Genomic DNA, 25,295 nt, shown 5'->3' on the forward strand with positions numbered 1-25,295 from the left:
AATAATAATTTAAATAATAATGATAGTACAAAAATAAAACTAAAAAATATAATGATTAAATTATAATAATTAATTTTAAAATAAACCAAGAATGATGTAAATAATAATAATAAATATAAATAATTATAGGAAGAAATAACAATTCAAATACCGATAAGTCATAATATAGAATAATACATATAGTATAGAATAACAAATACAATGAATAGACAAATTAGGTCATTAGAAATTAATAATACTAAATAAATAGTATATAATAATAAATACTAATGTTTAATATATAATGACTAAAAATTAAATATTACAATAATTAATAATATACAATAATAATTATTTAATATATAATATATACTATACATAGTATTATATATAAATATATATAATATATAGCAATATATAATGATAAGTAATAATACGATAATAAAGTATATAATAAATAATGCTATACAGTATACAATAAATAATGAATACATATTTATAATAAATATAATAATATATAATAAATTAAATATCAATGAATAATTATACATAATATTGTATAATGATAAATAATACTATATAGTAATAAGTAATGTTAGAATATAGTAATAATTATTAAATTTTTATTATTATTATTTTTCATTTTTTATTATTATTATATAATGTATTGTGCATTATAATTTTTGTATTATATATTTTTATATACATAATATTCTTCATATTATTCATATTATTAAAATAATAAGTAATTTAAAAATATATAATATTATAATATAGGGTAGATAATAATAAATATAATAAATACAGTATAGACCAGTATGGAATAGTATAGACCACTATAAACCAGTATAAAACAATACAAACCAGTATAGCCAAATACAGACCTGTATAAACCAGTATAAACCATTAAAAACCAGTATAGACCAGTGTAAACCAGTATATACCAGTATAATCAGTATATACCAGAAGAGACCGACCAGTAGAGACCAGTATAGACCAGTATAACCAGTATATCCAGGTCTAAACCAGTATAGACCTGTATAGACCAGTACAGACCAGTATAAATCAGTATAAACCAGTATAACCAGTATAAACCAGGATAGACCAGTTTACCTGTATAATCAGTGTAGACCAGTATATACCAGTATAACCAGTATAAATTAATATAACAATTTAAACCGGTATAGACCAATATAGGCCAGAATAAACCAGTATAAACCAGTATAGACCTGTGTAGACCAGTATAGCCAGTATAGCTCAGTATAGACCTGTATAAACCAGTATAGGTCAGTATAACCAGTATAAACCAGTACAGACCTGTAGAGACCAGTATAAACCAATATAACCAATAAAAACCAGTACAGACCAGTATAAACCAGTATAACCAAAATAAACCAGTATCGACCAGTATAACCAATAGAAACCAGTATAGACCAGTATAAACTAGAATAACCAGTACAGACTAGTACAGGCCAGTATAACCACTATGGACCAGTATACATCAATATAAACCTGTTTGACCAGCGTTACCAGTATAGACCAGTATAAACCAGTATAGTGCAATATAACCAGTGTAACCAGTATAGACCATTATAGACCAGTATAGACCAGTATACATCAATATAGACCAGTTTGACTAGTATTACCATTATAGAGCAGTTCAGACCAGTATAGACCATTATAAACCAGTATAGACCAGTAAAACCAGTATATCCCAGTGTAACCAGTACAGACCAGTATATACCAGTATACATCAATGTAGACCATTTTGACCAGTACTACCAGTATAGAGCAGTACAGACCAGTATAGACCAGTATAAACCAGTATAGACCAGTATAACCAGTATAGACCAGTACAGACCAGTACAGACCAGTATAGACCTGTATAACCATCATAAATGAATATAACCAGTGCGGGATGGGAACCAATGATAAACTGATGGGAGACTGAGGGGAAGGGCTTGATGAAAAGTATAAAGGGCCGGCTTCACCTTACTGAAGGTGCGAGCCGGCGGTGGGGCTGCGGCTGCCCGGCCGCCCAGTGTGCTGCAGCACGCTGCTTTACTTACATCTCTCTCAATGAAAAGCTTTTAAACATGTCAGCGTTTTTGACACTGACCAACCTGATCTCCTTTGATGATCAGGTGACTGCCTGGGGGATGAGGGGAAGGCTGTGGATGTGGTCTACCTGGACTTCAGCAAGGCCTTTGACACCGTCTCCCACAGCATCCTCCTGAAAAAGCTGTCAGCCCCCAGCTTGGACAGGAGCACCCTGTGCTGGGTTAGGAACTGGCTGGAGGGCCGGGCCCAGAGAGTGGTGCTGAACGGGGCTGCATCCAGTTGGGAGACGGTCACTAGTGGTGTCCCCCAGGGATCAGTGTTGGGCCCAGTTCTGTTCAGTATCTTTACTGATGATTTAGATGAGGGGACTGAGTCCATCATCAGCAAATTCGGAGACGACACTAAGCTGGGGGGAAATGTCGATCAACTGGAAGGCAGGAGGGCTCTGCAGAGGGACCAGGACAGACTGGAGACTTGGGCTGATTCCAACGGGATGAGGTTTAACACGGCCAAGTGCCGGGTCCTGCACTTTGGCCACAACAACTCCATGCAGCGCTTTCTGCACTGCCATCAAGAACGCCCTGCAGGCTGCACTTTGCATTTCCCCCTAAGAAAGGGAATGGTCGTTCTTGGCATCACCCAGCAGGGACAGAATGTCCTCAGGTAGAAAGAAAAAGAAACAACAAAGATACAAAACTTGGAACCTCCCAGGGACTGGGAGGGACTGGGAGAGACTGGGAGGGGATTGGGGGGATACGGGAGGGACTGGGAGGGACTGGGAGACACTGAGAGGGAACTGGGAGGGTTTGGGAGGCGATTGGGAGGAATCGGGAGGGACTGGGAGAGACTGGGAGGGGATTGGGGGGAAACAGGAGGGACTGGGAGGGACTGGGAGACACTGAGAGGGAACTGGGAGGGTTTGGGAGGCGATTGGGAGGAATCGGGAGGAAAATGGGAGGGACTGGGAGGGAACTGGGAGGGCTTGGGTGGGGATTGGGAGGAATCCGGAGGAAAATGGGAGGGACTGGGAGGGAACTGGGAGGGCTTGGGTGGGGATTGGGAGGAATCGGGAGGGAAATAGGAGGGTATTGGGAGCGGCTGGGAGGGAAATAGGAGGGAACTGGGAAGGTATTGGGAGGGACTGCATTGAACTGGGAGGGAACTGGGAGGGAATTGGGTGGGACTGGGAGGGATTGGGAGGAACTGGGAGGGAACTGGGAGGGACTGGAAGGGATTGGGAGGGACTGGGAGGGAACTGGGAGGGGATTGGGAGGGACTGGGGTGAATTCGGAGGGAAATGGGAGAGATTGGGAGGGGATTGTGAGGAACTGGGAGGGATTTGGAGTCAACTGGGAGGGACCAGAAACGGGATTAGTGTGAACTGGGAGGGACTGGGCCACATTGGGTGTCAAATGGGATGGACTGGGATGGACTGGGAGGCACTAGTTTTTACTGGTGTATACTGCTCTGTACTGGTTTAACTGGCCTATAGTGGTGTGCAGTACTTATATGGGTTTATACTGGTCTATACTGGTCTTTACAGCTCTGTACCGGTTTACACTGGTTTGTAGTGGTTATACTAGTCTGTACTGGTCTTTACTGGTCTGTAGTGGTTTATACTGGTCTATACTGGTTTGTACTGGCCTATACTGCTTTATACTGGTTTTACTGGTCTACACAGGTCTATATTGGTTTATACTGGTTATACTGGTTCATACTGGTTTATACTGGCCTATACTGGTCTATACTGGTTTATACTGGTCTATACTGGTCTGTACTGCCCAACACTGATCCCTGGGGGACACCACTAGTGACCGGCTGCCAACTGGATGCAGCCCCGTTCAGCACCACTCTCTGGGCCCGGCCCTCCAGCCAGTTCCTAACCCAGCACAGGGTGCTCCTGTCCAAGCTGTGGGCTGACAGCTTTTTCAGGAGGATGCTGTGGGAGACGGTGTCAAAGGCCTTGCTGAAGTCCAGGCAGAGCACATCCACAGCCTTCCCCTCATCCCCCAGGCAGTCACCTGATCATCAAAGGAGATCAGGTTGGTCAGTGTCAAAAACGCTGACATGTTTAAAAGCTTTTCATTGAGAGAGATGTAAGTAAAGCAGCGTGCTGCAGCACACTGGGCGGCCGGGCAGCCGCAGCCCCACCGCCGGCTCGCACCTTCAGTAAGGTGAAGCCGGCCCTTTATACTTTTCATCAAGCCCTTCCCCTCAGTCTCCCATCAGTTTATCATTGGTTCCCATCCCGCACTGGTTATATTCATTTATGATGGTTATACTGGTCTATACTGGTCTGTACTGGTCTGTATTGGTCTGTACTGGTTATACTGGTCTATACTGGTTTATACTGGTCTATACTGGTCTGTACTGCTCTATACTGGTAGTACTGGTCAAAATGGTCTATATTGATGTATACTGGGATATACTGGTCTGTACTGGTTTCACTGGTCTATACTGGTTTTACTGGTCTATACTGGTTTATAATGGTCTATACTGGTCTGAACTGCTCTATACTGGTAATACTGGTCAAACTGGTCTATACTGACAGATACTGGTCTATACTGGTAATACTAGTCAAACTGGTCTATATTGATGTATACTGGTCTATAATGGTCTATACTGCACTATACTGGTTTATACTGGTCTATACTGGTCTATACTGGTCTGTACTGGTAATACTGGTCAAACTGGTTTATATTGATGTATACTGGTCTATACTGGTTATACTGGCCTGTACTAGTCTGTACTGGTTATTCGAGTTTATACTGGTCTATACTGGTCTCTATTGGTTATACTGGTTGATACTGGTTTATTTTGGTTATACTGGTTTATACTGGTCTGTACTGGTTTATATTGGTTATACTGGTTTATACTGGTCTCTGCAGGTCTGTACTGGTTTATACTGGTTATACTGATCAATACTGGTTTATACAGGTCTATACTGAGCTATACTGGTTATACTGGTCTACACAGGTCTATACTGGTTTATACCGGTTTATTCTGGCCTATATTGGTCTATACTGGTTTATACTGTTATATTAATTTATACTGGTTATACTGGTCTATACTGGTCTGTACTGGTCTACACTGATTATACTGGTAAACTGGTCTATACTGGTTTATACTGGTTATATTGGTTTATACTGATTTATATTGGTCTATACTGGTCTATACACGTCTATACTGGTTTAGACCTGGATATACTGGTTATACTTGTCTATACTGGTCTCTACTGGTCGGTCTCTTCTGGTTTACACTGATTGTACTGGTATATACTGGTTTCCACTGGTCTATACTGTTTTTTAATGGTTTATATTGGTTTATACAGGTCTGTACTTGGCTATACTGGTTTGTATTGGTTTATACTGGTTTATAGTGGTCTATACTATTCCATACTGGTCTATACTGTATTTATTATAATTATTATTATATACCCTATATTATAATATTATATATTTTTAAGTTACTTATTATTTTAATAATATGAATAATATGAAGAATATTATGTTATATAAAAATATATAAAACAAAAAAATTTTTATTCCTTAATGCATTATATAATAATATTAAAAGAATGAAAAAGAATATGTATAAAAATTTTAAAATTATTACTATATTCTAATATTACTTCTCGTTATATAGCATTATTTATCATTATACATTATTATGTATAATTATTCATTGATATTTATTTAATTTATTATATATTATTATATTTATCATTATAAATTATTATAAATTTATCATTATAAATATGTATTCATTATTCATTATAAATATAAATATAAATATAAATATTAATTAAATATAAATATAAATATAATATAAATACAAATAATTATTCATTATTTATTATATACTGTATAGCATTATTTATTATATACTTTATTATTTTATTATTACTTATTATATTATATTATATATTGCTATATATTATATATATAATACTATGTATAGTATATATTATATAATAATTATTATTGTATATTATTAATTTTTGTAATATTTAATTTTTAGTCATTATATATTATACATTAGTATTTATTATTATATACTATTTATTTATTATTATTAATTTCTAATGACCTAATTTCTCTATTCATTATATTTGTTAATTCTATATTTCCAGCTGCTCCCAATACCCTCCCAGTCCCTCCCATTTTCCTCCTGATTCCTCCCAATCCCCACCCAAGCCCTCCCAGTTCCCTCCCAGTGTCTCCCAATCCCATCCCAGTTCCCTCCCAGTCTCTCCCAGTTCCCTCCCGATTCCTCCCAATCGCCTCCCAAACCCTCCCAGTTCCCTCTCAGTGTCTCCCAGTCCCTCCCAGTCCCTCCCGTATCCCCCCAATCCCCTCCCAGTCTCTCCCAGTCCCTCCCAGTCCCTGGGAGGTTCCAAGTTTTGTATCTTTGTTGTTTCTTTTTCTTTCTACCTGAGGACATTGTGTCCGTGCTGGGTGATGCCAAGAACGACCATTCCCTTTCTTAGGGGGAAATGCAAAGTGCAGCCTGCAGGGCGTTCTTGATGGCAGTGCAGAAAGCGCTGCATGGAGTTGTTGTGGCCAAAGTGCAGGACCTGGCACTTGGCCGTATTAAACCTCATCCCGTTGGAATCAGCCCAAGTCTCCGGTCTGTCCTGGTCCTTCTGCAGAGCCCTCCTGCCTTCCAGCTGATCCACAGTCCCCCCAGCTTAGTGTCGTCTCCGAATTTGTTGATGATGGACTCAATCCCCTCATCTAAATCATCAGTAAAGATACTGAACAGCACTGGGCCCAACACTGATCCCTGGGGGACACCACTAGTGACCGGCTGCCAACTGGATGCAGCCCCGTTCAGCACCACTCTCTGGGCCCGGCCCTCCAGCCAGTTCCTAACCCAGCACAGGGTGCTCCTGTCCAAGCTGGGGGCTGACAGCTTTTTCAGGAGGATGCTGTGGGAGACGGTGTCAAAGGCCTTGCTGAAGTCCAGGTAGACCACATCCACAGCCTTCCCCTCATCCACCAGGCAGTCACCTGATCATCAAAGGAGATCAGGTTGGTCAGTGTCAAAAACGCTGACATGTTTAAAAGCTTTTCATTGAGAGAGATGTAAGTAAAGCAGCGTGCTGCAGCACACTGGGCGGCCGGGCAGCCGCAGCCCCACCACCGGCTCGCACCTTCAGTAAGGTGAAGCCGGCCCTTTATACTTTTCATCAAGCCCTTCCCCTCAGTCTCCCATCAGTTTATCATTGGTTCCCATCCCGCACTGGTTATATTCATTTATGATGGTTATACTGGTCTATACTGGTCTGTACTGGTCTATACTGGTCTGTACTGCTCTATACTGGTAGTACTGGTCAAAATGGTCTATATTGATGTATACTGGTATATACTGGTCTGTACTGGTTACACTGGTCTATACTGGTTTTACTGGTCTATACTGGTTTATAATGGTCTATACTGGTCTGAACTGCTCTATACTGGTAATACTAGTCAATACTGGTGTATATTGACAGATACTGGTCTATACTGGTAATACTAGTCAAACTGGTCTATATTGATGTATACTGGTCTATACTGGTCTATAATGGTCTATACTGGTTACACTGGTTATATTGCACTATACTGGTTTATACTGGTCTATACTGGTAACACTGGTCAAACAGGTTTATATTGATGTATACTGGTCTATACTGGTTATACTGGCCTGTACTAGTCTGTACTGGTTATTCTAGTTTATACTGGTCTATACTGGTTTCTATTGGTTATACTGGTCGATACTGGTTTATTTTGGTTATACTGGTTTATACTGGTCTGTACTGGTTTTTATTGGTTATATTGGTTTATACTGGTTTCTACAGGTCTGTACTGGTTTATACTGGTTATACTGATCTATACTGGTTTATACAGGTCTATACTGAGCTATACTGGCTATACTGGTATATACTGGTATATACTGGTTTACACTGGTCTATACTGGTTTTTAATGGTTTATACTGGTTTATACAGGTCTGTATTTGGCTATACTGGTTTGTATTGTTTTATACTGGTTTATAGTGGTCTATACTATTCCATACTGGTCTATACTGTATTTATTATATTTATTATTATCTACCCTATATTATAATATTATATATTTTTAAATTACTTATTATTTTAATAATATGAATAATATGAAGAATATTATGTTATATAAAAATATATAATACAAAAAATTATAATGCACAATACATTATATAATAATAATAAAAAATGAAAAATAATAATAATAAAAATTTAATAATTATTACTATATTCTAACATTACTTATTACTAGATAGTATTATTTATCATTATACAATATTATGTATAATTATTCATTGATATTTAATTTATTATGTATTATTATATTTATTATAAATATGTATTCATTATTTATTGTATACTGTATAGCATTATTTATTATATACTTTATTATCGTATTATTACTTATCATTATATATTGCTATATATTATATATATTTATATATAATACTATGTATAGTATATATTGTATATTAAATAATTATTATTGTATATTATTAATTTTTGTAATATTTTTTAGTCATTATATATTAAACATTAGTATTTATGATTATATACTATTTATTTAGTATTATTAATTTCTAATGACCTAATTTATCTATTTGCCATAATTGTTAATTCTTATATTAATACTTATCGGTATTTGAATTGTTATTTCTTCCTATAATTATTTATATTTATTATTATTATTTACATCATTCTTGTTTTATTTTAAAATTAATTATTATAATTTTATTATTATTTTATTTAGTTTTATTTTAGTACTATCATTATTATTTAAATTATTATTTATTATTTAATATTGTTTCAGTATTTTTATTCTTTATTTTATTATTTGTTACTAATTTTATTTTTTATTTATCTTAAATCTTTATTTATTTATTTATTTATTTGGATGCGATGATGTTTTGATATATTGCAACTCTGGGAAAAAACCTTCCCACACTCCAGACACTTACAGGATCTCTCTCCTGTATGGATGGGGCGATGGCGTGATAAAGAGGAACTCTGGGTAAACTCCTTCCCACACTCCAGACACTTACAGGGTCTCTCTCCCGTGTGAATGCGGAGATGCTGTGATAAATGGGAATTCTGGGTAAACTCCTTCCCACACTTGGAACATTTAAAGGGTTTCTCACCCGTATGGATCCATAGATGCTGGATAAAATTGGATCTCCTGCTAAAACCTTGTTGTTTTGTTTTGTTGATTATTTTGTTGATCGGAGAGATTTATCAGTAACCACCACATCCTGGACCAACATCCTGGACCACAATCCTGGGAAATCGATAAGGACTGGAATGTCTTGCTCAGTCCATTTTTCTGAGACCAAGCTGTAACATTATAGGAAGAGGTCAAGTAGACCCCTGTATGGTATAGATGTTGAAACCAGGGGCCTCTTTTGTATTTTGTAGGTTAAGCAAAGTTGAAAGAACCAGAACTGAATGAACGTGTATAAAAACCCTGCTTTGCTGCAGTTTGGGGGGAACCTTGGTGGAGCTGGAACTCCCTGGTCGCCCAGCGTGCTGCCTTACTCATACACCTCAATAAATATATATTGATCTTAAAACTTTGTTCGACTCATGAGTTTATTACATGCCTGAGCCACACCTGACTGCCTGCCCAACCCTCTTTTCATCTCCAAATACATCTTTTCGACCCTAAACCCCTTCATTTTTATGTAAAAATGCCCATTTTTGATCTCAAATCCTACATTTTACACCCGAAATCGTTGAGCTTTTACCAAAAAAAAAATCCTTTTAGACCCCAAATCACCCTTTTCCACCCCAAATCCCTTCGTTTTTTACCCCAAATGCCCATTTGTCAGCCCCTAAGCCCCCTTTTCAACCGCAAATCCTAGAATTTTTACCCCTAAATCCTCTTTTCTGTGTACCTTTGGTGGCTATTTGGTGCTTCCTGGCCGTTCCGTGCCGGCTGGGCTCCAGTTTGGGGCATTTCAGGGCGATTTGGGGGGGATTTTGGGTCGTTTCTGCGGTGTTTCGGTCGGGTCAGTCCTTGGCGATTCTGGACTACATTTCCCATCAGCTTTTGCGCGCCGTCGCGCTTTCTATGACGTCACGGCGGCTGCGACGCAAGCGGCGTGGGAGGAGAGAGGTAAAAGAGCGGCCGCTAAAACCTCCCGGAACCCCCCTGGACCCCAGATCCCCCCCAGGTCCCTCGCAGTGCTCCCGATCCCCTCCCAGTGCCCTCCCGTTACCTTTCAGCTTCTCTCAATGCCCTTCCAATCCCTCCCAGTCCCTTCCAGTGCCCCCCGATCCCCTCCCAGTTCCTCCCATCGCCTCTCACTGCCTCCCAGTCTCCCCCATTTCCCTCCCAGTCCCTCCCAGTGTCCTCCCAGGGTATTAAGGAGGTTCGGACCAGTAACATTCCAGTCACACCGCTTCCGTGCCTCCAGCCTGGGGCACTGGGCCTTGGGGGGCCACCAGTGACACACCAGTAACATCCCAGTTGTGATCCCTACTGCTTTGGGCTGGAAGGCACCTTCTAAGGTCATCTCCTCCACCTTCCTGCTCTGCGGGGAGGGTGTTGGTGCTCCTGGTGTGGAAGACTGGGCTTGGCCAGGTCGGAGCAGCTGCCCTGGCCTGGAGCCCATGGTCCCTGTGGATCCCACAGGATTCCAGAGCTGGGGAGAACCCAACACAACACTGCTGACCTCCCGTGCACCCACAGAGTTGGAGTCTGCAGCCTCCCCAAACTCCAGGTGCTCTGAACAGAAAACAATGATTTGAGAGTGAATTCTGTCCCAGGACCAGAAACAAACTGAGCCTGAAGCTTCTCCCTGGGGTGAGGGCGTGGGGAATGGTGACCACCAGCCAATAGGGAGGGTGGAGGAGCTGTGGTTGGGTCTCCCCCCACATCATCCAGGGACTCCCAACTCACCATGGGGTGGGGGTTGTGATAGGGACCCCCAAGTCATCCCCAGGGTGTGGGGACCCTGAAATCACCCTGGAGCCAGGGGTAACCATGGCAACCCCAGAACCCTTCCAGGGGGCTTAATAACCTCAGGGCTCAGGAGCCACAATCAGGGACCCAAAAACCTCCCAGGAGACCCCAGCTCATCCCGGTGGATGACAGCTGATCCTGGATGTGGGTGTGATGGGGGAACCCCCAGGTCATGGTGGGGATTTGGTGCCACAATGGGGAACACAAAATCATAGCAGAGATGTCTGGTGGCACGAAAGGACCCCTAAATCACCCCAAGGGTTGTTGGCAGGAATAGGGGAGAAGTAAAATATCTCATGGAGTGTAAGTGCAAAGGAGTGATCCCAACTCAAGCCAGGAGGGGCTCACAAACCCAGGTCTTGGACTACCAAGAGAAGTTCCATCATAAAGTCATAGAGCTGTCTGGGTGTGAAGGGATGTGACAGACCAGACTTGTATTACTCATGATCACTCCAGAAGGACTGCCCAGACCACCTTTGTGGAAACTTCCTCATGGTACAGTCTGGAGTTTTGCTGGGATGGGTAAAAACTCATGGGCAGATTAAGCGTGATGTCGTCTGAGAAGAATGTGTGCCTCAGTGTCTGGGATGGATGCTCCTGATCCCATCCCTCTGCGGGAGGGAGGGATTTAGGAATGCCCCAGGACATTCCTCTTATTGCTGTTTGTTTGTCTGATTTTGTTAGGCCTGTTTTGTTTCTTTCCTAGAGAAAGAATTGCTCCTCTAAGTGATAACGTGACCCTCAGTCCTTTCCCTCTGTACCAGTCAGTGGTGTCAGAGGAGCTGTTGAGCATTTTCTGGGACCGTATGGTTTCAGTCCCTCTGCCCAGCAGGGCCAGGTCTGGCACTCAGGTTGGATCCAGCAGCACCTTGGCTCCTCTCTGAGAAGGAGTTCAGAAAGCAAGGGGGTGCGAGCTGTGTCTCCCTGGGTGCCCTCCCTGGGTCATGACAAGTGCCCCCCAAGACCTTTCCCACGGGGCTGCTCCCAGCCAGGTAGCCCCAGTCTGTGCCATGGCCCGGGTGAGTCCCCTGCAGGGGCAGACACTGGCACTTGTCCTTCTGAGATTTCTCTCCAGATGAGCTCTGCTGCTCCTTGATGCCTTTCATGCAGGCACAGCCCAGGACTGGGTGAACTCCTGCTGGAGACAGCTCTATCTGATGGGATGGCCTCAGCAGTCCCTGGTGGCCAGGAGAGAGCCCGGGCAGGGCTGGGAGTTCCCCCTATGCAGGCACTGAGCCCAGCAGGAGGATGGAGATGCTCTGGCAGAAAGACTCAGCCTCAATGGAGGACACCCATGGCTTTCTCTGCCAGGGTTTCACTTGCCAGCCCAGAACAGCTCCCTCCAGGCTCTCCCACCTCCCCTGCCCTCTCTCCCAGCACAGCCCAGTTGCTTCTGGCCCCACACCAGTGCCCAGCCCAGGCTGCTCTGGGCAGTCCCAGCACAGCCCCAGCCCCTCTGAAGGGCACAGGAGCTCCTGGGGGGCAGAGAGAGCTCAGAGCCCCAGATGGGTGACCATGCATGGCAAAAGGAGGTCCCGGGAGGTTTTGCTCCACCGCCCCGGGCTGCACCCACACCCCCCGCCCCGCAGCTGCGACCCCCTAACTGGTGACCACCAGAGCATCGCCCCCCTCGCCCCCCACCACCCTGGTCTGTGTCTGCTTTGCAGGTAGCGGGAGGTGATGGGAGGTAATGGGAGGGGGGTGGTTATCCCAGTACTGCCCAAAGTTGGGGTGAGCAGCACAAGATGGGGAGGGGGAAACTAAATTTATCCCTGGGATGAGGGTGGTGGGACTGGACACCCTCCAACTCGTCTGGAGGGTGGAAGAGCTGTGATTTTAGCTCCGTCAAAATAATATGGAGGGAGCCCAATAAATACTGGTGGGCAGGGCTGTGATAGGGGACCCCAAAGTCATCCCAAGGGTTTGGGGTTTGCAACTGGGGACCCTGAAATCACCCTCGAGCCAGGGATAAGGATGGCAATTCCGGAATCCTTCCAGGGGACTTGGTAACCCCAGGGCTTAGAAGCCACAGTCGGGGACTCCCTTAGGAGACCCCAACTCATCCCATTGGATGTCAGGTCATCCTGCATGTGGGTGCAGGAGGGAAATCCTATAGGTCATGGTGGGATTTGTTACCATGACAGGAGACTCAAACTCATATCGAAGTGGTTGGGTGAGATATAAGACCCCTGAATCATCCCAGGGGTTTAAGACAGCAATGAGGGAGTCCTAAATTACCTCTTGCAGTGTCAGCACAATTGGGTCATCACAGCTCAAGCCAGGAGTGGCTCAAAACCCCAGCACCCCCTGCCCCACGCAATGGCCCCTTTGGGTTTTGGTTGCCAGTGTACCTCCTAAAGATGAAGTAAAGGTTGATCAGTGGGTGTCCAACTCTATGGGTAACCTCCCTATTCCACCTCACAGTCCATTTTTACCTACAGTATGTTTGACGTAGGTTTTGGCTGCCACCAACACAAAAAAAGCTCAAACCCTATTTTGTCACCATACTATGGCTTCTTTCTCAAACATGGGATGACTCCATTGGGGAAAAGACCTCCCTGGGTGTTGTAAGGATGGGAAAGATTTTGGTCTAAGTGTAATTTTGAAAATCATTGAAATCCATGCAGGAGAAAAGTTTGACATCAGTGAGCAACGCAGGAGAAGGTTTAGGATCTGCTCAGCTCATCTCCAGCACCATCAGAAAATCCATTGGGGTGAGAGACCCCAGAGCTGTCCTGACTGCAGGAGACAGTTTAGTGACAGATCGGATCTCGTCCAACGGTGACACCATCACACAGGCACCATGTCCTACACCTGCCCTGACTGCGGGAAAGGTTTTCGATGGAAATCAGCTTTTATCCTGCATGAACGGATCCATACGGGTGAGAAACCCTTTAAATGTTCTGAGTGTGGGAAGCGGTTTATCCATGGTTTCAGTTTATCACAGCATCGCCGCATCCACACGGGAGAGAGACCCTATAAGTGTCTGGAGTGTGGGAAGGAGTTTACCCGGAGTTCCCATTTATCACAGCATCACCGCATCCACACGGGAGAGAGACCCTATAAGTGTCTGGAGTGTGGGAAGGAGTTTTCCCAGCGTTCTGATTTATCACAGCATCACCGCATCCACACGGGAGAAAAACCCTATAAGTGTCTGGAGTGTGGGAAGGAGTTTTCCCACAGTTCCTCTTTGTCACGTCATCACCGCATCCATACAGGAGAGAAGTTGTATCCCTGCACTCAGTGTGGGAAAGCCTTCAACAACAGCACCTCTTGGATTAATCACCAACATGTCCACACTGAAGAAAAACCCTACACGTGTCCCCAGTGTGGAAAGGGCTTCACAGCCAGCCGGGGTCTCACCCAACACCTACAGATCCATACTGGTGAACGTCCCTACAAGTGTCCTGAGTGTGGGAAAAGCTTTACAAGGAGGTCAAATCTCACCCAACACCTACAGATCCATACTGGTGAACATCCCTACAAGTGTCCCGACTGCGGGAAGAGCTTCAGGCAAAGCTCGTATTTGAAAACCCATCAACGCCTCCATACCAGTGAAAAACATTAAAGCAGTGCAAGAGGAGATTTTACTGGAAATTTGATTGCATCTGTCATTACCTGACCCATCACAGCCATCACCAAGTATGAAGGGTCAAGTTGACCTCGTTTTCCAAGCTCCATCACACCAATGATGCTTTCTTCAGCTTCTTCAGGACAACAAAATGGAGTCAGCTGAGGAACCACATCATGTTCCATCCAAAATTTGACTTTTAATATTTGTTTCAGCGTCAAGAAGGCTGTTTTCCAAATAAGATAAAAACAGAAAAGTATTTCCAATTATGACACTCTCCTAAAGGGATGTGGCAGGATGGGATCCTGGACACTTTCACTGCACAGCAGGCTGGGAGTGCAGCTGAGGGAGCAGTAGAAGAGAGAGGCAGCAGACTGCAGGACAATGCTGACAGCAACAGAGCAGGATCATCTCTACTACACTGTTTTTAAAGACTTCCAGGGATGGTGGTTCCACCACCTTCCTGGGCTGAACATTTCAACACCTAACTACTGTCTCAGTAAAGAAATTCTTCCTCCTAAACCTCTTCTGGTGCAACTTCAGGCCATGTCCTCTTTTCCTCTCATTGGGCACTTTAGAGAAGAGGCCAGCACCCACCTCAACACAACCTCCTTTCAGGGAGATGTAGAGAGCAAGCAGCTCTCCTCTCAGCCTCATCTTCTCCAAACTGCACATTCCCAATTCCCTCAGTCTCTCCTCACAGCACTTGTTCTCCAGACCCTTCACCACCTTGTAGATGCCTGTAGACTCCAGGAGCTGGCACAGCTCTTCAGAGGAGCGTTACTGCTCCTTTCCTGTCAGGAGGGATGCTTGATGAGCTCTCCTGAAACCTCTGTGACACCATGGGTGATTTGATGGGACACCTCGATCAGCCTGCAGTAAGGCTTCTGTCAGTTGTCTCCTGAAATAAGAGAATTACAACTTGGAGTTTTTTTCAAGAGGATTGAACTGTTTGGTGAGAGCTCAGAAGACAAGAATCTGGCTGAAAAGGACCAGAACATTTTGCTTGCTTCATTGATTTCTTGTGAAGCAGCAGTTCTACAGGTATAAAAGTAGTTTAAAGACATATATATTCAATGATTTTACGGAAAGAGATGTATAGAAGTAGTAGAAATGTATAAGCAATAGTTTAAGGGAGTCTCATGGAATTTTAATAGCTGACTAATATAGATAGGGATGTGTATACGTGGCATTGGAATGTAATTACTATAGAAAAGTCATCCATGAGAGCAGATTATGGGATACATGAAGGTTTCCAAATCTACAGAATGACCAAAACTGAGACAAAATTAGTTACAAGTTCTTTTTGTATTTGCAATTCTGCTGCATTTGTGTAAATTTTCCATTCCTATTTGGTTTTCTTATGCTCTACTGTTGTGAAGTTTCTGATCATTATACATAGTGAATAATGTTACTCCATGTAATGCCACCTAGAGTTCTCTGATTTGGAGTGCCCTACCGTAAAACACATCAATTTGTAAAGTGCACCTCTTGAACAATGGAATTAGAAATGCTTTTGGAGAACTTAATTGACAGGTACATCAAGTGCCAAGGGTGTTGCTACAGAACCCTTAGCTTTGGAGGTGACACTGCTTGAAGAACAAGGACTCAGCACATCATACATATTACCACTGCCTGAACAGAGGAAGCTGGAGTGAACATGCTGAGCTTGTAGCCATCATGATATCATTGCCTTATGATATTGCCTTATGATATCATCATGCCTTGTGATGTTTGGACTCATGGGGTGAGGGAATTGGATTGTTGAGATATCATTTGAGAATGTGGTTTTTGTGATCCAAGCAATCAGCCTTTGTGATTGCACAGCCTGACACACTCCCACCCCCCCCACTATCCCCTCCACCACCCTCCCCATGTTGGATCTGTAAGAGGTGGAGCAGTGGCTGTTAAAGGGTTAAGAGAAGTAGGAGCAGGAATAGGGAATGAGTCAGGGGGTAAAAATGGATTAGTGCCCCTGGGTTGTTTGAAATATTCCCCGGACCAAAAACTAGGGTTTTTTTTTCACGGGTATACTTATCCTTGGTCTCCAGTTCTTTCAGTTTCTTCAGCAGTTCCCTTCGTTGCTTGTCTCCGAGTCCCAGTTCTTTCCTTGGTTGTTCTTCTATAGCAGGCACTGATGGTGTTGACAGGTGAAGCAGAGGATTAATTGATGGCATCTGTGGTCAAGAAGATAAATCAGGCGGTGGAGGTGGAGAGGAAGGCAGCGGTGGCAGAGCAGCCGGGAGCTGCAGCAGGCAGGCGTGAGGGGGATCTGCATTCCAAGATTCCTCGCCTGTGTTCTCCGGCTTCTCTCCCTCTGGGTCCTCCAATGATTCTGGTGGTCTTTTGGTCGCTTTTGGTTTTGCTTCTCGGTCCCATTTTTACTTTTCACCTGACCCCCAGGGTCAACTTGCACAGCTGGCTGAGCTTGAACCAGTACAGTCCCTGCAGGTGCTGGTAAGGGTATTTTAGGTGTCTCAAATAACTGTTTCGAGGTCAAGTCCATATTTTGAGCATTCATCAGTACTGGGAGATCAGGCGTAAAGGCAGCAAATGCTGAGGCTGCTGCTGTCCTCTCACTTTTCATTTCTTTTAATGTGTCTTGAATGGAGAGCCAAATAGCCGATCACGTCAGAGTCACTCTTGTAGCCGTATCACATCGGGGTCACCACTTGTAGAGGCGGGCTTGTGGAGCAAAGAGAGGACTCAATATGAGTTAGCAACAAAGCTCGATTTTATTAAGCAAAGCGTTACATTTATACGGTCTTGGTGTCATCGTGGCTCATGTTGATTGGCTGAGTGTTACTGTCCACACACCTGTTGTCGCGTTGCGATTGGGTGCTGCTTATCGTCCTTGTCCTGCTTTGCTGACCGCTGGCATCCTGTTTGCAACTTTTTATCTGCCGTAACTTTCTTCTTCTCAGGGGCTCAGAACTGGTTAAATACAACTGTTTATGTGCTGTCTATGCGATGCTTTCCCATCCTGTTATTCTTCTTTTCTGCTGCCAACTCCCTTATCTTTTTGCACATAGCTGATCTTTTAATAACCTTGCAGCTGGGCCTCAAGGCCCTTAGCTCACTCTGGCTAAAGCTAAATAGTCAGGATTGCTCACGTCTGTTTTCTTCTATAAACTCCCAACACTGATGCTGATGTTGAAGATGTTGATGGCAGAGGCACTGTGGCTGCTGTGAGAGCTGTGTTTGGATTGGGTGTGATTGAAATGCTCGAGTAGCTCAGCTGGAAAAAGCTCTGGGTGTCTGAGGAGCTGATTCTGAGACTGTGGAGAACCAAAGACAGCACTTCTGCTCTCCGTTGCTCTCACATAGTCTGCAGCCTCCCAAAACTCGAGGTTCTGTGAAGAGAAAAATTATTTTAGAATTAATTCACTTCTATGAAGAGGAACAAGCTGAGTGTGAAATGAAAATGAAGAACCTTCAGGGCAGTACCCACTGGGTTGGTCATTGTCCCCCTGAGTTTAAAGCTGAAAGCAGTGGATTAACAGCCTCTTATCTCCAGGGCCCTCAGGCTTTGTGTTGAGGTTGGGTCAGCACCACCCAGCTGTGATGTGTCCCCTCCCCCTGCCCATGCCACAAGCCTGATGTCCCCAACCCCGGTGTCCCGTCCCCTCCCCACCCCCCCGCCAACTTCCAACCTCACCCTCAGGTCAGGTCCCTCCCCCCCGAGGCCCCTCCCCACCTTTTCTTCCTCTTCCCGCCGCTTCCTGCGATCGCGCTGCAGGTCCCGGAGGTGTTGCTCCACCACCCCGGGGCTGCACCCACACCTCCCGTCCCGCAGCAGGACCCCCCAACTGATGACCGCCAGAGCATCGCCCCCCCCTCCCCACCAGCCTGGGCTGTGCCCCCCCTGCAGGTACTGGAAGGTGATGGGAGGGGGGTGGTTATCCCAGTACTGCCCAAACTGGGGGTGAGCAGCACAAGATGGGGGAGGGAAGGAAGGGTGAGAGGGGGAAATCTAAACTTATCCCTGGGGTGAGGGTGGTGGGATTGGCCACATCCCAACTCTTCTGGAGGGTGGAGGAGCTGTGATTATAAACCAGTATAGACCAATATAGGCCAGAATAAACCAGAATAAACCAGTATAGACCTGTGTAGACCAGTATAACCAGTATAGCTCAGTATAGACCTGTATAAAGCAGTATAGATCAGTATAACCAGTATAAACCAGTACAGACCTGTAGAGACCAGTATAAACCAGTATAACCAATATAAACCAGTACAGACCAGTACAAACCAGTATAACCAAAATAAACCAGTATCGACCAGTATAAACCAGTATAACCAAAATAAACCAGTATCGACCAGTATAACCAATAGAGACCAGTATAGACCAGTATAAACTAGAATAACCAGTACAGACTAGTACAGGCCAGTATAACCAGTATAAACCAGTATACATCAATATAAACCTGTTTGACCAGTGTTACCAGTATAGACCAGTATAAACCAGTATAGTGCAATATAACCAGTGTAACCAGTATAGACCATTATAGACCAGTATAGACCAGTATACATCAATATAGACCAGTTTGACTAGTATTACCAGTATAGACCAGTATCTGTCAATATAGACCAGTATTGACTAGTATTACCAGTATAGAGCAGTTCAGACCAGTATAGACCATTATAAACCAGTATAGACCAGTAAAATCAGTATAGACCAGTGTAACCAGTACAGACCAGTATATACCAGTATACATCAATATAGACCATTTTGACCAGTACTACCAGTATAGAGCAGTACAGACCAGTATAGACCAGTATAAACCAGTATAGACCAGTATAACCAGTATAGACCAGTACAGACCAGTACAGACCCGTATAACCATCATAAATGAATATAACCAGTGCGGGATGGGAACCAATGATAAACTGATGGGAGACTGAGGGGAAGGGCTTGATGAAAAGTATAAAGGGCCGGCTTCACCTTACTGAAGGTGCGAGCCGGCGGTGGGGCTGCGGCTGCCCGGCCGCCCAGTGTGCTGCAGCACGCTGCTTTACTTACATCTCTCTCAATGAAAAGCTTTTAAACATGTCAGCGTTTTTGACACTGACCAACCTGATCTCCTTTGATGATCAGGTGACTGCCTGGTGGATGAGGGGAAGGCTGTGGATGTGGTCTACCTGGACTTCAGCAAGGCCTTTGACACCGTCTCCCACAGCATCCTCCTGAAAAAGCTGTCAGCCCACAGCTTGGACAGGAGCACCCTGTGCTGGGTTAGGAACTGGCTGGAGGGCCGGGCCCAGAGAGTGGTGCTGAACGGGGCTGCATCCAGTTGGCAGCCGGTCACTAGTGGTGTCCCCCAGGGATCAGTGTTGGGCCCAGTTCTGTTCAGTATCTTTACTGATGATTTAGATGAGGGGACTGAGTCCATCATCAGCAAATTCGGAGACGACACTAAGCTGGGGGGAAATGTCGATCAACTGGAAGGCAGGAGGGCTCTGCAGAGGGACCTGGACAGCCTGGAGAGTTGGGCTGATTCCAACGGGATGAGGTTTAACACGGCCAAGTGCCGGGTCCTGCACTTTGGCCACAACAACTCCATGAAGCGCTTTCTGCACTGCCATCAAGAACGCCCTGCAGGCTGCACTTTGCATTTCCCCCTAAGAAAGGGAATGGTCGTTCTTGGCATCACCCAGCACGGACAGAATGTCCTCAGGTAGAAAGAAAAAGAAACAACAAAGGTACAAAACTTGGAACCTCCCAGGGACTGGGAGGGACTGGGAGAGACTGGGAGGGGATTGGGGGGATACGGGAGGGACTGGGAGGGACTGGGAGACACAGAGAGGGAACTGGGAGGGTTTGGGAGGCGATTGGGAGGAATCGGGAGGGAACTGGGAGAGACTGGGAGGGAACTGGGATGGGATTGGGAGACACTGGGAGGGAACTGGGAGGGCTTGGGTGGGGATTGGGAGGAATCAGGAGGAAAATGGGAGGGACTGGGAGGGTATTGGGAGCAGCTGGAAATACAGAATTAACAAATATAATGAATAGAGAAATTAGGTCATTAGAAATTAATAATAATAAATAAATAGTATATAATAATAAATACTAATGTATAATATATAATGACTAAAAATTAAATATTACAAAAATTATTAATATACAATAATAATTATTATATAATATATACTATACATAGTATTATATATATAATATATAGCAATATATAATATAATATAATAAGTAATAATAAAATAATAAAGTATATAATAAATAATGCTATACAGTATATAATAAATAATGAATAATTATTTGTATTTATATTATATTTATATTTATATTTAATTAATATTAATATTTATATTTATAATGAATAATGAATACATATTTATAATGATAAATTTATAATAATTTATAATGATAAATATAATAATATATAATAAATTAAATAAATATCAATGAATAATTATACATAATAATGTATAATGATAAATAATGCTATATAACAAGAAGTAATATTAGAATACAGTAATAATTTTAAAATTTTTATACATATTCTTTTTCATTCTTTTAATATTATTATATAATGCATTAAGGAATAAAAATTTTTTTGTTTTATATATTTTTATATAACATAATATTCTTCATATTATTCATATTATTAAAATAATAAGTAATTTAAAAATATATAATATTACAATATAGGGTATATAATAATAATTATAATAAATACAGTATAGACCAGTATGGAATAGTATAGACCACTATAAACCAGTATAAACCAATACAAACCAGTATAGCCAAGTACAGACCTGTATAAACCAATATAAACCATTAAAAACCAGTATAGACCAGTGTAAACCAGTATATACCAGTACAATCAGTGTAAACCAGAAGAGACCGACCAGTAGAGACCAGTATAGACAAGTATAACCAGTATATCCAGGCCTAAACCAGTATAGACGTGTATAGACCAGTATAGACCAATATAAATCAGTATAAACCAATATAACCAGTATAAACCAGTATAGACCAGTTTACCAGTATAATCAGTGTAGACCAGTACAGACCAGTATAGACCAGTATAACCAGTATAAATTAATATAACAGTATAAACCAGTATAGACCAATATAGGCCAGAATAAACCGGTATAAACCAGTATAGACCTGTGTAGACCAGTATAACCAGTATAGCTCAGTATAGACCTGTATAAACCAGTATTGATCAGTATAACCAGTATAAACCAGTACAGACCTGTAGAGACCAGTATAAACCAGTATAACCAATATAAACCAGTACAGACCAGTATAAACCAGTATAACCAAAATAAACCAGTATCAACCAGTATAACCAATAGAGACCAGTATAGACCAGTATAAACTCGAATAACCAGTACAGACTAGTACAGGCCAGTATAACCAGTATAGACCAGTATACATCAATATAAACCAGTTTGACCAGTATTACCAGTATAGAGCAGTACAGACCAGTATAGACCAGTATAAACCAGTATAGTGCAGTATAGACCATTATAGACCAGTATACATCAATATAGACCAGTTTGACTAGTATTACCAGTATAGACCAGTATCTGTCAGTATAGACCAGTTTGACCAGTATTACCAGTATAGAGCAGTTCAGACCAGTATAGACCATTATAAACCAGTATAGACCAGTAAAACCAGTATAGACCAGTGAAACCAGTACAGACCAGTATATCCCAGTATACATCAATATAGACCATTTTGACCAGTACTACCAGTATAGAGCAGTACAGACCAGTATAGACCAGTATAAACCAGTATAGACCAGTATAACCAGTACAGACCAATACAGACCAGTACAGACCAGTACAGACCCGTATAACCATCATAAATGAATATAACCAGTGCGGGATGGGAACCAATGATAAACTGATGGGAGACTGAGGGGAAGGGCTTGATGAAAAGTATAAAGGGCCGGCTTCACCTTACTGAAGGTGCGAGCCGGCGGTGGGGCTGCGGCTGCCCGGCCGCCCAGTGTGCTGCAGCACGCTGCTTTACTTACATCTCTCTCAATGAAAAGCTTTTAAACATGTCAGCGTTTTTGACACTGACCAACCTGATCTCCTTTTATGATCGGGTGACCCGTCTGGTGGATGAGGGGAAGGCTGTGGATGTGGTCTACCTGGACTTCAGCAAGGCCTTTGACACCGTCTCCCACAGCATTCACCTGAAAAAGCTGTCAGCCCACAGCTTGGACAGGAGCACCCTGTGCTGGGTTAGGAACTGGCTGGAGGGCCGGGCCCAGAGAGTGGTGCTGAACGGGGCTGCATCCAGTTGGGAGCCAGTCACTAGTGGTGTCCCCCAGGGATCAGTGTTGGGCAGTACAGACCAGTATAGACTAGTATAAACCAGTATAGACCAGTATAGGTCAGTATAAACCAGTATGAACCAGTATAACCAGTATAAACCAATATAGACCTGTGTAGACCAGTAAAACCAGTATAAAGCAGTATAGGCCAGTACAAACCAGTATAGATCAGTATAAACCAATACAGACCAGTAAAGACCAGTACAGACTAGTATAACCACTACAAACCAGTGTAAACCGGTACAGAGCTGTAAAGACCAGTATAGACCAGTATAAACCCATATAAGTACTGCACACCACTATAGTCCAGTTAAACCAGTACAGGGCAGTATACACCAGTAAAAACTAGTGCCTCCCAGTCCATCCCAGTCCATCCCATTTGACACCCAATGTGGCCCAGTCCCTCCCACTTCACACTAATCCCGTTTCTGGTCCGTCCCAGTTGACTCCAAATCCCTCCCAGTTCCTCACAATCCCCTCCCAATCTCTCCCATTTCCCTCCGAATTCACCCCAGTCCCTCCCAATCCCCTCCCAGTTCCCTCCCAGTCCCTCCCAATCCCTCCCAGTCCCTCCCAGTTCCCTCCCAGTTCCTCCCAATCCCTCCCAGTTCCTCCCAATTCCCTCCCAGTTCCCTCCCAGTTCAATGCAGTCCCTCCCAATACCTTCCCAGTTCCCTCCTATTTCCCTCCCAGCCGCTCCCAATACCCTCCTATTTCCCTCCCGATTCCTCCCAATCCCCTCCCAAGCCCTCCCAGTTCCCTCCCAGTCCCTTCCATTTTCCTCCCGATTCCTCCCAATCCCCACCCAAGCCCTCCCAGTTCCCTCCCAGTCCCTCCCATTTTCCTCCCGATTCCTCCAAATCGCCTCCCAAACCCTCCAAGTTCCCTCTCAGTGTCTCCCAGTCCCTCCCAGTCCCTCCTGTTTCCCCCCAATCCCCTCCCAGTCTCTCCCAGTCCCTCCCGATTCCTCCCAATCGCCTCCCAAACCCTCCCAGTTCCCTCTCTGTGTCTCCCAGTCCCTCCCAGTCCCTCCCGTTTCCCCCCAATCCCCTCCCAGTCTCTCCCAGTCCCTCCCAGTCCCTGGGAGGTTCCAAGTTTTGTATCTTTGTTGTTCCTTTTTCTTTCTACCTGAGGACATTCTGTCCGTGCTGGGTGATGCCAAGAACGACCATTCCCTTTCTTAGGGGGAAATGCAAAGTGCAGCCTGCAGGGCGTTCTTGATGGCAGTGCAGAAAGCGCTGCATGGGGTTGTTGTGGCCAAAGTGCAGGACCCAGCACTTGGCCGAGTTGAACCTCATCCCGTTGGAATCAGCCCAACTCTCCAGGCTGTCCAGGTCCCTCTGCAGAGCCCTCCTGCCTTCCAGCTGATCCACACTCCCCCCCCAGCTTAGTGTCGTCTGCGAATTTGCTGATGGTGGACTCAGTCCCCTCATCTAAATCATCAGTAAAGATACTGAACAGAACTGGGCCCAATACTGATCCCTTGGGGACACCACTAGTGACCGGCTGCCAACTGGATGCAGCCCCGTTCAGCACCACTCTCTGGGCCCGGCCCTCCAGCCAGTTCCTAACCCAGCACAGGGTGCTCCTGTCCAAGCTGTGGGCTGACAGCTTTTTCAGGAGGATGCTGTGGGAGAGGGTGTCAAAGGCCTTGCTGAAGTCCAGGTAGACCACATCCACAGCCTTCCCCTCATCCCCCAGGCAGTCACCTGATCATCAAAGGAGATCAGGTTGGTCAGTGTCAAAAACGCTGACATGTTTAAAAGCTTTTCATTGAGAGAGATGTAAGTAAAGCAGCGTGCTGCAGCACACTGGGCGGCCGGGCAGCCGCAGCCCCACCACCGGCTTGCACCTTCAGTAAGGTGAAGCCGGCCCTTTATACTTTTCATCAAGCCCTTCCCCTCAGTCTCCCATCAGTTTATCATTGGTTCCCATCCCGCACTGGTTATATTCATTTATGATGGTTATACGGGTCTATACTGGTCTGTACTGGTCTATACTGGTTATACTGGTCTATACTGGTTTATACTGGTTTATACTGGTCTGTACTGCTCTATACTGGTAGTATTGGTCAAAATGGTCTATATTGATGTATACTGGGATATACTGGTCTGTACTGGTTACACTGGTCTATACTGGTTTTACTGGTCTATACTGGTTTATAATGGTCTATACTGGTCTGAACTGCTCTATACTGGTAATACTGGTCAAACTGGTCTATACTGACAGATACTGGTCTATACTGGTAAGACTAGTCAAACTGGTCTATATTGATGTATACTGGTCTATAATGGTCTATACTGCACTATACTGGTTTATACTGGTCTATACTGGTCTGTACTGCTCTATACTGGTAATGCTGGTCA

At 43.9% G+C, this 25,295-nt stretch overlaps 1 protein-coding gene across 1 annotated transcript; it reads left to right on the forward strand.

The window, feature by feature from the left end:
• Positions 1-10,637: 10,637 nt before the first annotated feature.
• On the forward strand, positions 10,638-15,004 carry LOC115600230 (zinc finger protein 420-like). The gene is made up of 2 exons (XM_030468526.1): positions 10,638-10,801; positions 13,671-15,004. The coding sequence occupies exon 2, from the start codon at positions 13,847-13,849 to the stop codon at positions 14,609-14,611; it is 765 nt and encodes a 254-aa protein (XP_030324386.1). The 5' UTR covers positions 10,638-10,801; positions 13,671-13,846; the 3' UTR covers positions 14,612-15,004.
• Positions 15,005-25,295: the final 10,291 nt, after the last annotated feature.

This window comes from Calypte anna, unplaced genomic scaffold (assembly GCF_003957555.1).
Source record: "Calypte anna isolate BGI_N300 unplaced genomic scaffold, bCalAnn1_v1.p scaffold_147_arrow_ctg1, whole genome shotgun sequence".
Lineage (NCBI taxonomy): Eukaryota > Metazoa > Chordata > Aves > Apodiformes > Trochilidae > Calypte > Calypte anna.